At 34.1% G+C, this 14,269-nt stretch overlaps 1 protein-coding gene across 1 annotated transcript in view; it reads left to right on the forward strand.

The window, feature by feature from the left end:
• HSD17B4 (hydroxysteroid 17-beta dehydrogenase 4) overlaps positions 1-14,269 on the forward strand; it is a 74,760-nt gene that overhangs the window by 43,697 nt on the left and 16,794 nt on the right. The window contains exons 17-20 of the mRNA XM_031448880.2: positions 1,951-2,016; positions 9,159-9,228; positions 9,835-9,941; positions 11,255-11,341. Of these exons, the coding sequence (XP_031304740.1) occupies positions 1,951-2,016; positions 9,159-9,228; positions 9,835-9,941; positions 11,255-11,341 (330 nt within the window). The remainder of the gene's footprint in view (positions 1-1,950; positions 2,017-9,158; positions 9,229-9,834; positions 9,942-11,254; positions 11,342-14,269) is intronic.

The raw sequence follows: 14,269 nt of genomic DNA on the forward strand, positions 1-14,269 counted from the left end.
GTCTGTAATAATAGAGAGCTCTGAAGCTCTTCTCGAGGAAACTCACTTTTTCTGGGACAGAGTATTTGGAAGTTCAAAAAGTAAAGGTGCTTTCAAAAACAAGGTTACTTTAGTGGTAACCAGGAGGAGGCTGGTAGCTCTGTGAGAGCAGGAAGTTAACTAGTCCAACTAGAAATTTACTAGAGAGAACCATGGAAAGAGACAGCTAAGAAGAGTGTCATGGGATCATAACAAACCTCAAAGACTGGTAACAAAGACGACCCCTGCAAAGAAGCTTGACTTTAATTAGATCAGGGCCTTGCTAGAAATACTAGAGCATCTGGCAATTAGTGGAGCCTTACATCTGGGAATGATACCAAAAGAGGGAGATAGTTTAACACAGAGATCAGGGAGAGACAGTCACAGAGAGCCCTGCTGATACCTCTGTCATCCCAGGGTGACGATGCTTGCCCGAGGCTGCCCGCTCTGAGGAGCAACATGGGAGTCTGCACACTGTGGGGGAACTAGACTTTAACTGAAGTAGTCTTGCCAGGCCACTAAACAAATAAACAAGTCCACCAGTAACAACAAGCCCTGGAAGGAAAGAGGTATCGGTATCCAAAGTTGCTACAATACATTATCTAAAATATCCAATTATCAACAAAAAAATTACAAGACATGAAAGAAACAGGAGAGTGTGACCCATAGATAGGGGAAAAAAAAAAAAAAAACAACTAAAACCCTAAATGAAAGAGGCAACAGAAGCTGCCTTTGAGAGGACTGAATGTAGATGAAGACTTCAAATCATTTATTATAAATGTATTCAAAGAACTGAAGGGAACCATGCTTAAAGAAGTAAAGTATATAAAGTAGTGAAGCTTGATGACAGTGACTCATCAAGTAGGGAAAATCAATGAGTAGAAGTTATAAAAAAGAACCAAATAGAAGTTCTGGAGCTGGAAGTACAATAGCTGAAATGAAGAATTTACCAGAGGGCCTCAGCAGGAGTTTTGACGTGGCAGAATCAAAAATCAGAAAGCTTGAAGATTGATCCATCTATCTGTCAGTCCCCATCTAGAGAACTGAGAAAAAAAGAAGAAAACAAAAAGAGTGGAAAGGCTCAGAGAAACATGGGATACCATTAAGTACACCAGCTTTTATGTACTTGGGAGTACCAGAAAGAGAGGAGAGAGAGAAGCAGAAAAAAGAACTGAAAGAATAATGACTTTGATGAAAAACGTTACATGTTCAAGAAGCTCAACCATTTACAAATAGGATATTAATGCACCCACCCCCTTAATAAAGTGCACTTAAAGATGAAGTCAATTTTGAGGTGTATTGTTGGTCTGTTTCTTACAGTTTTTGTCATCTTTTGCACTGGAAAGAGTCTTTATCTTTTTCTCCTTTGTGGCCTAGAGAGTGTATCTGGTTATGTAACTCGTTTCATTAAACAGGGTTGTTTCAGGGAAATCATAATGTAGATGAAGCTGGCAGTTATGAAATTTTAAGTGTCATTGTATCCTGAACATTAAAAATTTAAAAAGTCTTCTTAATCCAACTTGCAGATTTTATTACAGCTGGCCCTCCATACCCGTGGTTTCTGTATCCACAGGTTTCGCATCTGCAGATTGAACCAACCATAGGTCAAAAAGATTTGGAAAAAAAAATTCCACAAAATTCCACAACTATTTACACAGCATTTACATCGTATTAGGTATTATAAGTAATCTAGAGATGATTCAGAGTGTATGGAAGGATGTGCATAGATTTATATGCAAATACTGCTCCATTTTATATGAGGAACTTGAGCATCTGCAGATTTTGGTATCCATGAGGGGGGGTCCTGGAACCAATCACCCTTGGAAACGGAAGGACAACTGTATATTAAGACATGATTGCTTATCACATACCAGTTTGTTTAAAGAAAAGTTATTTTGTTAGTATTTAACCTAGAATGTTTTTTGATTTCAGGCAACTGTAGCCATACCTAATAGACCTCCTGATGCTGTACTTACAGATACCACCTCACTTAATCAGGTGAGATTGTATTTTTGAAAAGTAGTAAAGCCATCTGACTGATAACACTTTATAAATTTATAACTCATACCCTGTAATTTTGTGAGTACAAAGGTAGTGGCTGTGCCCTTCAACATATTAAAAATAATGATGTATTTCTGTAGTTGGAATTTATTCTTTCTACATTGTTACATATCAGTTTTTTTCTCCACTAGGTATCAGAAGAAAATATAAAATGGCTTTTCATTAGTCGATTGAAATAGCCTCATGCTTTGTTGGCAATGGAGTGCTTGCCAAAAGAGACTGCCTAGCTTAGTAGTGAAGAATTTCATGAAAGCCTTAGAGAGCAGGTTAAAATGAATTAAAAGGCAAATTTTACTTATCCTTCCCTCTATTGGAAAAGAAAGCTGAGCTACATTGCTTAGAGACATTATTTTATGCCAACTTTAGTGGACAGGCACAATAAAGCATCTTAGAAGGGGTAGGCGATTTCATCTCTTTTGTTTGGTGTAAATAATACGTCTTTCGATGGAGGAGGTAACATGTCCTATCAGTTAACAAATTCTGTGAGCATGCAAGGATTTATTTAAGAAACAAAAGGTAACCACAAAGATGAGAAAAGCTGCTTTGTTTTTGAGATACCTAGAGATTCTCCTCGAAGGTGGCCAGAATGCTAACCATGCAGATACAGAATACGTAAGGCTCTGAAGTTATGCTGTAAGTGAGCCAGTAATGACAGCAGATGAATAAAGTTCACTTATTTTTGGATGCTAATTTTGATATGCTTGATATGAGAACTTCTTCAGGATTTATGTTTGCTGGCAAATAGAATTATAATCTCATGAGCCAGAAATAATTAAGTTTGAAATGTATTAATTATATTTTTTTCTATACTGTATCATTGGGTGATGGAAAGAACAATACTTTTTTCCTCAGATTAGTTTTTGCCCTTAAATGTTTTTCCCATCCCTATTTCTTATCAATTTCTTAAGAAGGCACCCATATTTATATTTAATTAAAGCTTCATAGTGAAATTAAATTTTTTAGGGCACTAAAGAACAGAAAGGGCTTCATGGTTTCATGGTTCAGAAGACCCAACAATGCTCCCTTACTGTTCTTGGGTTACTGGAATAATAAAATATATCTGCTTTAGATAAGAAGAGTTGAATAGTTTCCATGATTTGAATTTCTATATATAGTAAGCAGGGAAATTTTCTTTTTTTAATTCTTTTTCAAATGAATAGAACTTTTTGTTGGCTTTTAGCAGACTTACTATTTTGTTTGTGACAAAGAACAGTTTTTAAGTTAACAAATGTTTTTTGTATAAATAATGGGCTCCTATCATTGACAGAGGTTCCTGACCATTTGTGTCATATGGTCATTCAAGAATATGATAAAAAAAACAATGTGCTATTTCTTTAAAATATTTTGCATAAAACTTTGTATCAATTTCAGGGGATTTGTGGGGTGTACTATAGTAAATACAAAATCAAGTAGAAGTGTGTGCTATTGACAAAGAGGTGAAAGGAAAGTTTGATACAAGATGTAGATGTCTGGGTAACTAGGGCACCTGTTCCAGGCAACAAACAATTAAATACAGGGCTTAGAATTATAGAGTAAGTGCTCTAAACGTACAGAGAGGAGATACTCATTAGGGAATGAGATACAGAAGGGTTTGGTGGGGGAGATGGGACTTCTGAACTAAAACAGTGTGTAGATTTTTTTTCTTTTTTCTTTTTTTCTTTTGCTGAAAATATAAGGCTTACAGTATAACCCAGAAGGGGCTAAGAACTTAGTAATGATAGCAGAAAAGAGCATGATGTGTGTACAAGGAGTAAGATCTAGAGTATTCACATTGGAGAGTGGTGGGAGATGATTGTGGATGAACAGATCTTTAAGGAGAAGTGGAAATAAGGAAAAAAATTATGCTATGTAGTTAAATTAAATAAGTAACTTTTCGGTCAGTATGGAAATTGGCAACCTTATTTTTACCTCTACCAGTATCACTTCTGGGATATTTTGTTTATCATGTCTTTAGGAGAATTTCTTCATCTTCAAACTGATAGGATATTACAAATACACGTTATAGTTTTCCTAATTAATAAATAGAAAATTCATCCCCAGCAAACTAGAAAGACCAAAGAATAAATAGATATCAGATGTGAGTCTTTTTATTTGTGGAGAATAAGAACAAGTATCTTTAGTTTCCCTGATATGTATCTTATACTTTTTACTCTAACAATTAGGATTTTAGCTATTGTATTTTAAAATAAAGTCAATGTAAGTAGTACCTTTTAAATTTTGTTTTGAAACAGTGATTCATTATTTTTCATGACTCTGGGTTGACTGGGTGGTCGTTTTGGTACACATGGTGTTGGCTGTCTCTCATGCAGCTGTTCTCAGATGGTGACTGGGCAGGACAGAGAAGTCCAAGATGGCTCTTTCACAGGTCTAGATCTCAGTGTGGCTGTTGGCTGATGTACCTCTAAACTCCACATGACCTCTCTCTTAATGTGGTTTCTCATCTTCCAGGGCCTTTCCATATGGCCCGCAAGGGGACTTCTGTTTAAATTTCTAGAGCTGTTTTCTGTGTAACTTCCTCCTTTTCAGTATGTATACATTCCAGCTGCCCAGTCTCCCAGAACTCTGATCTTTCTCTGTTTAACTCATTGAGACTGTTTTGCTGTGTTTGTGTTTTCCTTCTTGCACTGCAGTCTGGGAAGTACCATCAAACAGAGAGCTGTGGCGATTGTAGAGTGCATCTTGTTTGTTTCTCTTCTATCAAGAATCGTAATTCTGGGCTGCCTACTGTCCCATGTCCAAGAATAGTATCTCCCTCCACCACTTACATTTTTTTTTCCTAGTTGTTTACAGTGGAAGAGTAAGGCCATTCCAGGTACTCCATCTAGGCCAGAAGTGAAAGTCTTCTACCTTCTTATATGCCCTTAGTGCCTCATTTTCTCATTTATTACTATTTGCTTTTTCAGTTGTTTTTATCGCTATGCTTTGTTTTCTACTTGTTGCCAGTATAACAATTGACAAACCTGTTTTATTTTTTTGTTTCTCTTTCCCTTATTGTTCTCTTTTTTGGGATGCATTACTTTTACTTTTTCAGAACATTTAACACTTATATGTTATTCTTCCCCTCTTCCCCGTGTTTGTTTTAGTCTTCGATTTGCAATTGAATATATCAATCCTTTTGCCAAAAGTTCCCTCATCACCTCCTGGTAGAATAAAACTCCTCTTATGGTAGACTTCCCAAGGACTCATGTGTATAGTGTTCCTTGTTCCTGTGTATTTAAAACTGTTTTCTATACCCTGGATATGTTACAGAAACCTGAATCCCATCGAGAGACCAAGCGACACTCAGAGTTGGAGAACTCAGGTTTATTACGCTGGTGGGCCTAGAGGAGTTAGCACTCCAAGCTGTGGGCCGAGAGGAGTTAGCACTCCAAGCTCTGGACCCCGTCTGTAGGTTTACACAGGCTTTTATAGGCTTTTAGGTTTCGATTAAGTTTGTGTCATATGCAAATGAGGTGTTAGAAATGGACCAGTCAGGAGTGAGCTTTTGGAAACCAATGGATTTTAGGGGTAAGTTTTGTTTTCCTGGAAGCAAGCCCTTTACAGAAGCTCAAAAGCAGGAAGGCAGTGGCCCTGCCTGGGAGGTCTTGCTGGTCCCTTTGTAGGTTTTGCCCCTTCAGATATATGCAGGACAACTGGCTGAATATGAAAGCTTGAGTTTCTAAAATGGTGTTCCATTATTGCCTGGCTTTGTTGCTTTTGAAAAGTCTAATGTTGTCTAATTATCTTCTTCTAAGTTACTTGATCTTTACCCTTGAAGCCTTTAGGATTTTTCCCTTTGTCTCTAAAATCTAATAGTTTTACTAGGATATGTCTGTGTTGCTCATTCCATGTCAATTTTCCCACATAGCTGGTGGGCCTTTTTAATATGTATGTTCAGATCTTCTTTTATTTTCAAGTTTCCTAGGATTACATTTTTTACTCACTCATTTTGTTTTTGTTTCTTCAGTTATTCTAGGTTATATATACATTGGATCTTTTCCTATCTTTCTTTCAACCATTTTCTCTGTGTCCTTTTTTAGTTCTTTATTGATGTCATTTCCATTCTCTTCATTCTTTTCTTCTGTTTCTTCTATCCCCCTTATTAAATTTTTATTTGAATATGTTCTCCTTTGGGAACCTTATAATTTAGTCTTCAATTTCTGATATGATTTTGATTTTTTTCTCCATTTTGTTCCTGAGTTTAGTCTTCTCTTACTTCAAGTCTTCATTTTTGTTCTCCATTTATATTCTTCATTTTTAATTTCAGATTCAAGGTGTTTGTTTTATACCCCCAAATGCTTGAGTGTTGTGTTACAGTTTTCTTCTGTTTGGTAGTTGTTTTCTTCGGGGGAATTTCATTTGTTATAATGTTTTGGTTCTCATTTCTTTTTCAGTCTTATAGTAGCTCTGTACAGATAAGGATTACTTACCTCTGTGCATTTGGTGGGTAAAGGTAGTTTGGTATGGTTTGCAAGATTCCCTCTTCAAAGAATTAAAGCCTGCTGTCTTCTGTCAGTGCAGCAAAGTGCATTTTCTTTAATGGGTAACTTTTTGGAGTGGGCATTGTGGGAGGTATTACTATTATTATCATTATTAGTAGTAGCAGTAGTACTTCTACTACTACTGTTACTTAGTTCTCTTTATCCTGCCGGATCATAAATTTCCCTTCTTTCTTCTTTTTTCTTCACTATTCAGTCTTCAAAGGGGATGTCTTCGTTTTATCCTCTTCTCCCTCAGAAGTGTTGCCTTTCTAGGACAGCTGTTGGAGGCTCCTGTGCTTTAATTCTTTTCTCTGTGGTCAGTACTCCAGTCTTTCAGGATTCTTCTCAGTATTTCTGTCTTCACTGTAGACTTTCTGTTTCTGAAAGTGATTTTTCTTTTTCATCCTCTTCTCTCTTCCATGTGCTTCTTCTCTACCGCTCCCCCTACCCCAATAGCTTTGAGAGGGTGCTCCAAAGGCAGTGCTGCTGGACATAAGTGTTTATTTTTCTGTTGATAGGAATTTGAAGTTTGCAGTGTTCTCTTTCAGTTACACTGTAGGCCTGGGATCTGTGTAGTTTTACTTGTTCTTCTTGTTGATCTTTATGCTTTTTTGAAGGCTGTGAGGATTTGGGAAGAACTAATTCCTGAACCTTTTTAATTAGCATTTAGTTTAATTTAATGGTACACTTTAAATAAATAAAATTAAGAACTAACTTACTCATACATAGAAGATCTTCCCACTTACATTTAAAACACAAATAAGACAATATATATCTATTTTTCTTTGTGTTTGTATGTGTGTGAATTTTAGTGGTTTTTATGTCTATGGCAGAAATGAAACAAAACAAAACAAGACGCTTTTAGCTTTTTTTCTGAAATACGAAAATCCTTCAGGATATTTAGAAAATAAGCCTTGACAGTGTTCTTTATTATTTGGAGACTGGTTGTTTTGTATTATGTTTGAATTTAGTCATGTATCCAGTAAGTTGACTTTAGTCATTTTTTGTGATGGGTCTTTTTTGTCTTTGCTAACTCTGCTGTCTGTAGGAAGCAATGCTGTTATTGAAATAATATGAAAATTTTCATATTCCTTTAATGTGATTTCTTTAGAAGAGTTGTTTCTTTTTATTTATAAGGATGATTTCTGAGGGATAAGAATACTGGTACTAATCTGAACCTTGATTGCTTTATACTTTTGCTAAAATCTTTTAAAATAATAATAGTTCATACTTATTGAGGTATTAGTATTTATCAAGGATAATGCTTTGTAAGAGGTTCCTTAACCTCTCAATTGTAAAAAATACCTCAGCTTTAAAGTACCCAGGTCTGTCTAGTGCCAAAGCCCTTATGTTTGACACTTTCCCCTTTGGGCTCTGAAATGTGCGCCTTTCTTTTGTTTCTATGCAACATGATGATGTATATTTGCCTAGTGTTTTATTTTTTGTGAAGTGCTTTCTAAACGTTATCGTTTAATGCTCCACCATCTTATACAGAATCTTGTAAGTCATATCCATTTGATAATTGTTGATTTGATTTTAGAAGACATATAAAGCGTGAAAATATTGAGTCACTGAAAAAGTGAGTAATGTATGTAACTATCATATGGTGTGATGGGAAAGGGAAATTGCCTCTTAAAATTAAACAAAACATAATAAAAATTTAATGGCATTTTCCTATGAAGTATAGGAAATTTTATTTTCTATAAACAAAATTTATTTAAAAATAATAACCAATAATTCAGAATAACAAAAAAACACTAAGAAAGTCAGGTATGCTGACTGGCTAGTCTTTATACAGCTTTTTAATAGTCTTGGAAAGCTTAATATAGCAGTTGATGAGAAAGAGACATCTCAAGGCTGACCCAAAGTTAATTTACAGATACATTAAATACTCAGTGTTAGCTCTTTTGTGAATCTCTTCCCTTCAGTACTGAAGAATATTCTCTAGTTTGGCCATTGCACAATTTAAATGCTGGGCAGTATGGTAACTTTTTTCCTATTGTTACCCATATCTCTCTGCTAATCTCGACTTATCTAAGTATGGAAGTGATGTGAAGATCTGGACTAAGCAGAAATTTAATCTAAATAGCAAGTTATTAGTCTGTTTTTTATTTTTGCCAGGTGAGCTGATCTCAGGATTTAGTGTACCAGTAGAATTAAGGTTTGTGAGAAGTGTTTAATGTTTATATGCCTATTATTGGATTATAGGCTTCAATTTAAAACACTCTCATAAAAAAGTTGGCATAAATTTTGCTTGGTTAGAAGAGGGTGTATACTTTTATCTTCATTGTGTTTTAATAAGAGTAGAGTGATGGGTTCCTTTTTGTGAATTTCTCCTTAGGCAGTGGTGACCAGTGTTACTATCAGATGTAGTTCTTGGTTCCCCTTCCTATTACTTGACAGTCCTCACCCCTCCCTAACTGATTGCAGTGCTGGTATTACAAAAAGCATTTGATTTAATCTTTCTTTGTTAGAACTAGTAATTTTTTAATTAAAGTTTCGATTAGGTACATTATGATGCATTTCTTATACCATAACCATCCGTATTTCCTGTTTTTCTCTTAATGCATTCTAAGAAAGCACCGAGTGCCACTTACTTTTATAATGCTTTCTCCACAGGCTGCTTTGTACCGCCTCAGTGGAGACTGGAATCCCTTACACATTGATCCTAACTTTGCTAGCTTAGCAGGTGAGTTGCTAATACTATATGCCAATTAAAATATTAGCTCAATTATTTAAATGATATTTAAAGACATCGCTACTTATGGCAGGTAGTTTGAGTAACATTTAAAAATAGCCCTCTCCTAATACAAGTATGTAAAGGATATGGAAAGGTAGGAAGTAGTGTTCAGAAAATGGTGTACTTGAAATTCAGATTATGGTGGAAGGTAGCCCCTGCTAGTGCAAGGTCTAGGATAGGATCATGGGGATGGGTGTTGTGAAGGGCAAGGTCATTGGAGGAAAGAGCAAAGAACTAGAAGATTAAAGAAGGATCATCTGCATACATGGATATTGAAATCACCATTGATGATTTCATGGTTAAAACCAAAGCTAAACAAAATAAGTCTTTGTGTTTCCAGATCTCTAACATTCCTTTTTTTTCCCCTACATTTCTTAATTTTCTTCTCCTCGGAGGTATTATTCATAAAATATTTTCCATGTTTCTTCAAATAAGTGGTATGATTCAGGCTAATACAGTTTAAAAATGTATTTTTTGAAACCTGGAATTAACTATTCTTAGTTTTCAAACATGAAATGTGCCTATATCTAATTAAATTCTCACTCTTATTTTAAGGTTTTGACAAGCCCATATTACATGGATTATGTACGTTTGGATTTTCTGCCAGGCATGTTTTACAGCAGTTTGCAGATAATGATGTGTCGAGATTCAAGGCCATTAAGGTAAATGTATATTATTAATAATTTGTCTTTAACAAATTTTTTTTTGGGGGGTGAGGTAATTTAATGTATTTATTTATTTTTAATGGAGGTACTGGGGATTGAACCCAGTGCATACTATGCATGCACTCTATCACTGAGCTATACCCTCCTCCCTATATTACTAATAATTTGAATATTAGTTTCTTTTTATTTTTAGAGAAGAGGAATTTTGTGATTTCGTTTTAAAAAGGTGCTGTACCAAAGTTGTTATTTTTATTATTTCATTGACTTGGCAGTTGACATGTTTTCTTTTTTGGGGTATAAATACCTGTATTATACATGCATCGTGAAGGATATTCTATACAGTTATACTTTTAACAGATTAATTGGGTTGTTTTATAAGTTAATTAGGAGCATACATGTATTAGCATATATGCCTTAACAACTCAAGATTTACCTTTAAATTTTTTATTTTATTTTTTACTGTTTTATAATTTGCCTTAATTTATTGGAAATTGTTAAATGGCTGGATTTGAACCCTAGTAGACATACATCTCTATCTGTATGTTGGTAGCATATTGATTTTAGTTTTGTACTTTTAAGTTGGCTCCAAGTTTTCATCCATTATAAATTACAAAGAAAATCATCTCTACACAGAGTATCTTTGCATAAATCAAAAGATATATACTAAAAAACCTTTAAGATGGTGTCAAATAGCTCCAAAAGCTTCCATCATTTGGTGCTCCATGTAGCAGTGAAAATTTATTTTCTGATGTCCTGCCTTTGATAACATTGATTATTTTCATTATTATAACTATTTTATAGTTATAATAATAGCTATAAACTATAGTTCATAGTTTATGTATAATATAAACTATATATAACTATATAACTGTATTTTTATTATCCAATAATATGTACAAAGAGCAAGTAAAATAGTAAAGAAAATTATGAAATAAAAAGTAGAATTATTCTCTTGTATATGCTAACCCCAGATCATTTTCCCCAGACTTAATTAGTACCACTTTTAACTGCTTGTAAGTTGTTCTGGTGGTTACCTGTATAACTCTACTTAATATGATTATGCTCTGTCCCTTGACTTGTCAAGATTAAATTATTTATTGACTCTATACTTTGAAAGACAAAGAATTAACTTACACTAACTACATCCTTTCTCTTCTAATTTTATCATTACTGTTTTTATTTTATGAACTTAAATATATTCAGACCTCTATTTCTTTTATGCTCTCCAACCTCCCTTTAAATCCTCCCCTCCTCAGTAGAAGAGTTTCACATTAAAATATATTTAACCCTAGAACTAATTTTTTTAAAAGGTTCGTTTTGCAAAACCAGTGTATCCAGGACAAACTCTACAAACTGAGATGTGGAAGGAAGGAAATCGAATCCATTTCCAAACCAAGGTATGACTAGTGTAGTTAGAGGTACTTGGTTTTGTTACTTTGTTCACTGCCCCCTGTAACTGTGTTCCATCCTAGCATTCTTTTGGTTAACACTATGGGTATCATATAAAAAAAACTTAGAAAAATTTTTTTTACAAATCAGTGGTAACTTTTAATTGAAAATAAGATGACCTCCATACCTTGTTTTTCATTTTCTGTTTTATTCTCAACTAAATTGGTGCCTGTCTACATGTCATTTCTGAAAACCCAACCAACCATATCTTTTTGACTCAACCTATCATTCAAGTTGTTGTTGAAATATGATCTTCAGAAAATTAAAGGCTCTCAGATAGATATAAAATGAAAGCATGGTGAAAATTTATTTTATTCCTTATTGAGGGAGCTGGCCGGATGATAAAACTGGTTCAAAGGAGAATTAGAACAGCAGTGTTTATATAGTCCAACAAGGAAGGAATTCTAAAATAATTTTGCTGAGTTAGAGAAAACTAGTTAATTGTCCCATGAAACAATAAAACCATATCCTTTACAGTTATCTTTTCTACTAGACAGAAATCGTGTGTACCTTTTTTTTAATCATCTTTTTAAAAATTTTATGTTTTTAATTGAAATAATTTTGATTTACAGTGTTGTTAGTTTCAGGTGTACAGCAAAGTGATTTGGAATATATCTATAAATATTCTTCTTCAGATTCTTTTTTATTATAGGCTGTTGACAAGATAATGAATATAGTTCCCTGTGCTATATAGCAGGTCCTCGTTGTTTATCTATTTTATATATAGTAGTGTGTAATCATGTGCATCTTGATCATACAGAAATCCACAAATTAACATCTTATGTCATAGAGTTTGGGCTTAATTAATATTAAGTGACAAGGCAAATTAAAGTATATCTCCCAATAGATTTAAGCAATTTGGGGGTGAGGCTGTTAGCAGTACTCCAGTAAAATACTAAAAGATCATGCAATCATCCTTTTATAAATTTTTTTTAACATTTTTTTTGGGAGGGGGAGGTAATTAGGTTTATTTATTTAACGGAGGTACTGGGGATTGAACCTAGGACCTCGTGCATGCTAAGCACACACTCTACCACTGAGCTATACCCTCTCCTAAAAGTTTTTTAAAGATAATTTTTGTTAACCCCGTTGACCAGGGTGATGCTTTTTGGCCTGCTCATTTATACTACATAGATGGTTTGTGTTGAGCAGTTTAAACACTTAACAATAGTAAGTGCTTCCAGTTACTGAGTACCTATAAAGCAGGCTATAGCATTAAATGGATAACAACTCTACATTTAATATGGGAAAGTCTGGGTTCAGGTCTCCTAAATAACTTTCTCATGGTCACACAGAAAGTGGTGGAGCTGAGACAGACACCCAGGTGTGTCTGGCTCAAAGCTTAGTTCCCAGGCCCTACCATTTTTTTTTTTTAAACTGTATCATGATTTCTTTCATAAATAAACAACTCTGCAGAACTCTTCTTTATGTGGTTGCCTTACTCCTTTTTACTTCCTACTGCTTGCAGTATCATTTTCCTGCTTCATTTATGCACACTGTTTATTTTACTTCTCACATTTCATTTGTCTTTTAGGCTTCAGTTCAAGCTCTCCTTTTTCCTTCGAGGCAGTCCTTTACTACTCCCTTCCCCTGACCTGTACAGACACAGATACTGGCTTTCTCTGAAATCCTCTTGCATTCAATATTGGTGCCACATATTCTGGAACCCTCTTATTTCTAATTATTTTGTCTCAGTTTTATTTTTTGAGTAAGATTATGAACTAACAGTGTTAAGGACCACGACAACATTACAGGTTTATTTTCTAATAATAAACAGTACAGAAATAATTCCTGTAGAGACAGACTTAAAGGGTTGAGAAATAATTTAATATCAAATATAATATATTCTTGCCATTTTGATAAATTCTAAGTGCATCATCTTATCTTTTCAGTATATTTCCCTGGTTCCCCATTAAGCACACTTGTATTAAAAAGAAAAAAAAAAAAGAAAGCCCACAAATATCAATGCTCAGGCTCCACCGCAAGCATTTAAATCAGAATTTTTGGAGATTATTTTCCCTTCAGTGATTAGAGGTATTCTTCTTCTAGAAGTTATTTATTAAAGGAATCCTTTTCCTCCCTTTACAAGAAAGTAATTTACTGAAGCATATTTTGTTCATGAATTGTTTCTTTGTGTGCTTTCCACTGTATGTAATTTGAAATAAAATGAACAAATTGAAAGATCTTTTTTTCTGAAGTATGATGGGAAGTAGTCAAGGGAGAATGACCTTCTTGAGTGTTAAAAATCAATTTTAATAAATGCTACCTTAAATTTTAGGCATTATCCTATATATTTGTAGCAATACCATAGTTTTATGAAAGAATACCATTGGAATAATTTTAAATGAAGTATTAGAAATTAGAATTTGAGTTCCTTTAATTACTATTTTGATAGAAGGCTATTTAAGTATTTAGTTTATACTATGTACACTTCCTATTTGAAATAAGAACTAGAAATAAGAATTATTACTTTAAAAAGTCCACTGTGGTCTATTTCTAGCCAATTTTATTCTTTATTAACAGAGCAAATGCACTTTGAGTATCACTACCTCATGTGGATATTTTAGCATGCCCTTTACCGTTTTTAAGAATTCAACAATTCGCAACCTGGCTTCCCATTAAGCACACTTGGATTAAAACAAAAAAAGAAATCCCACAAATATCAATGCTCAGGCTCCACCCCAGATGATTTAAATTGGAATTTTTGGAGATGGGACCTGGTCATAAGTATTTTTTAAAAGTGCTCCAGTTGATTCTACAGTTAGGGTTAGTAACAGTTGTATTAAATGAGTAAGCCTTCATGTGTATTCATCTTGACATTTAATTTATGAACTATGTATTTAATTTGGATTATTTTCTTTTACATATGAAGAAAA

This window comes from Camelus dromedarius, chromosome 3 (assembly GCF_036321535.1).
Source record: "Camelus dromedarius isolate mCamDro1 chromosome 3, mCamDro1.pat, whole genome shotgun sequence".
NCBI lineage: Eukaryota > Metazoa > Chordata > Mammalia > Artiodactyla > Camelidae > Camelus > Camelus dromedarius.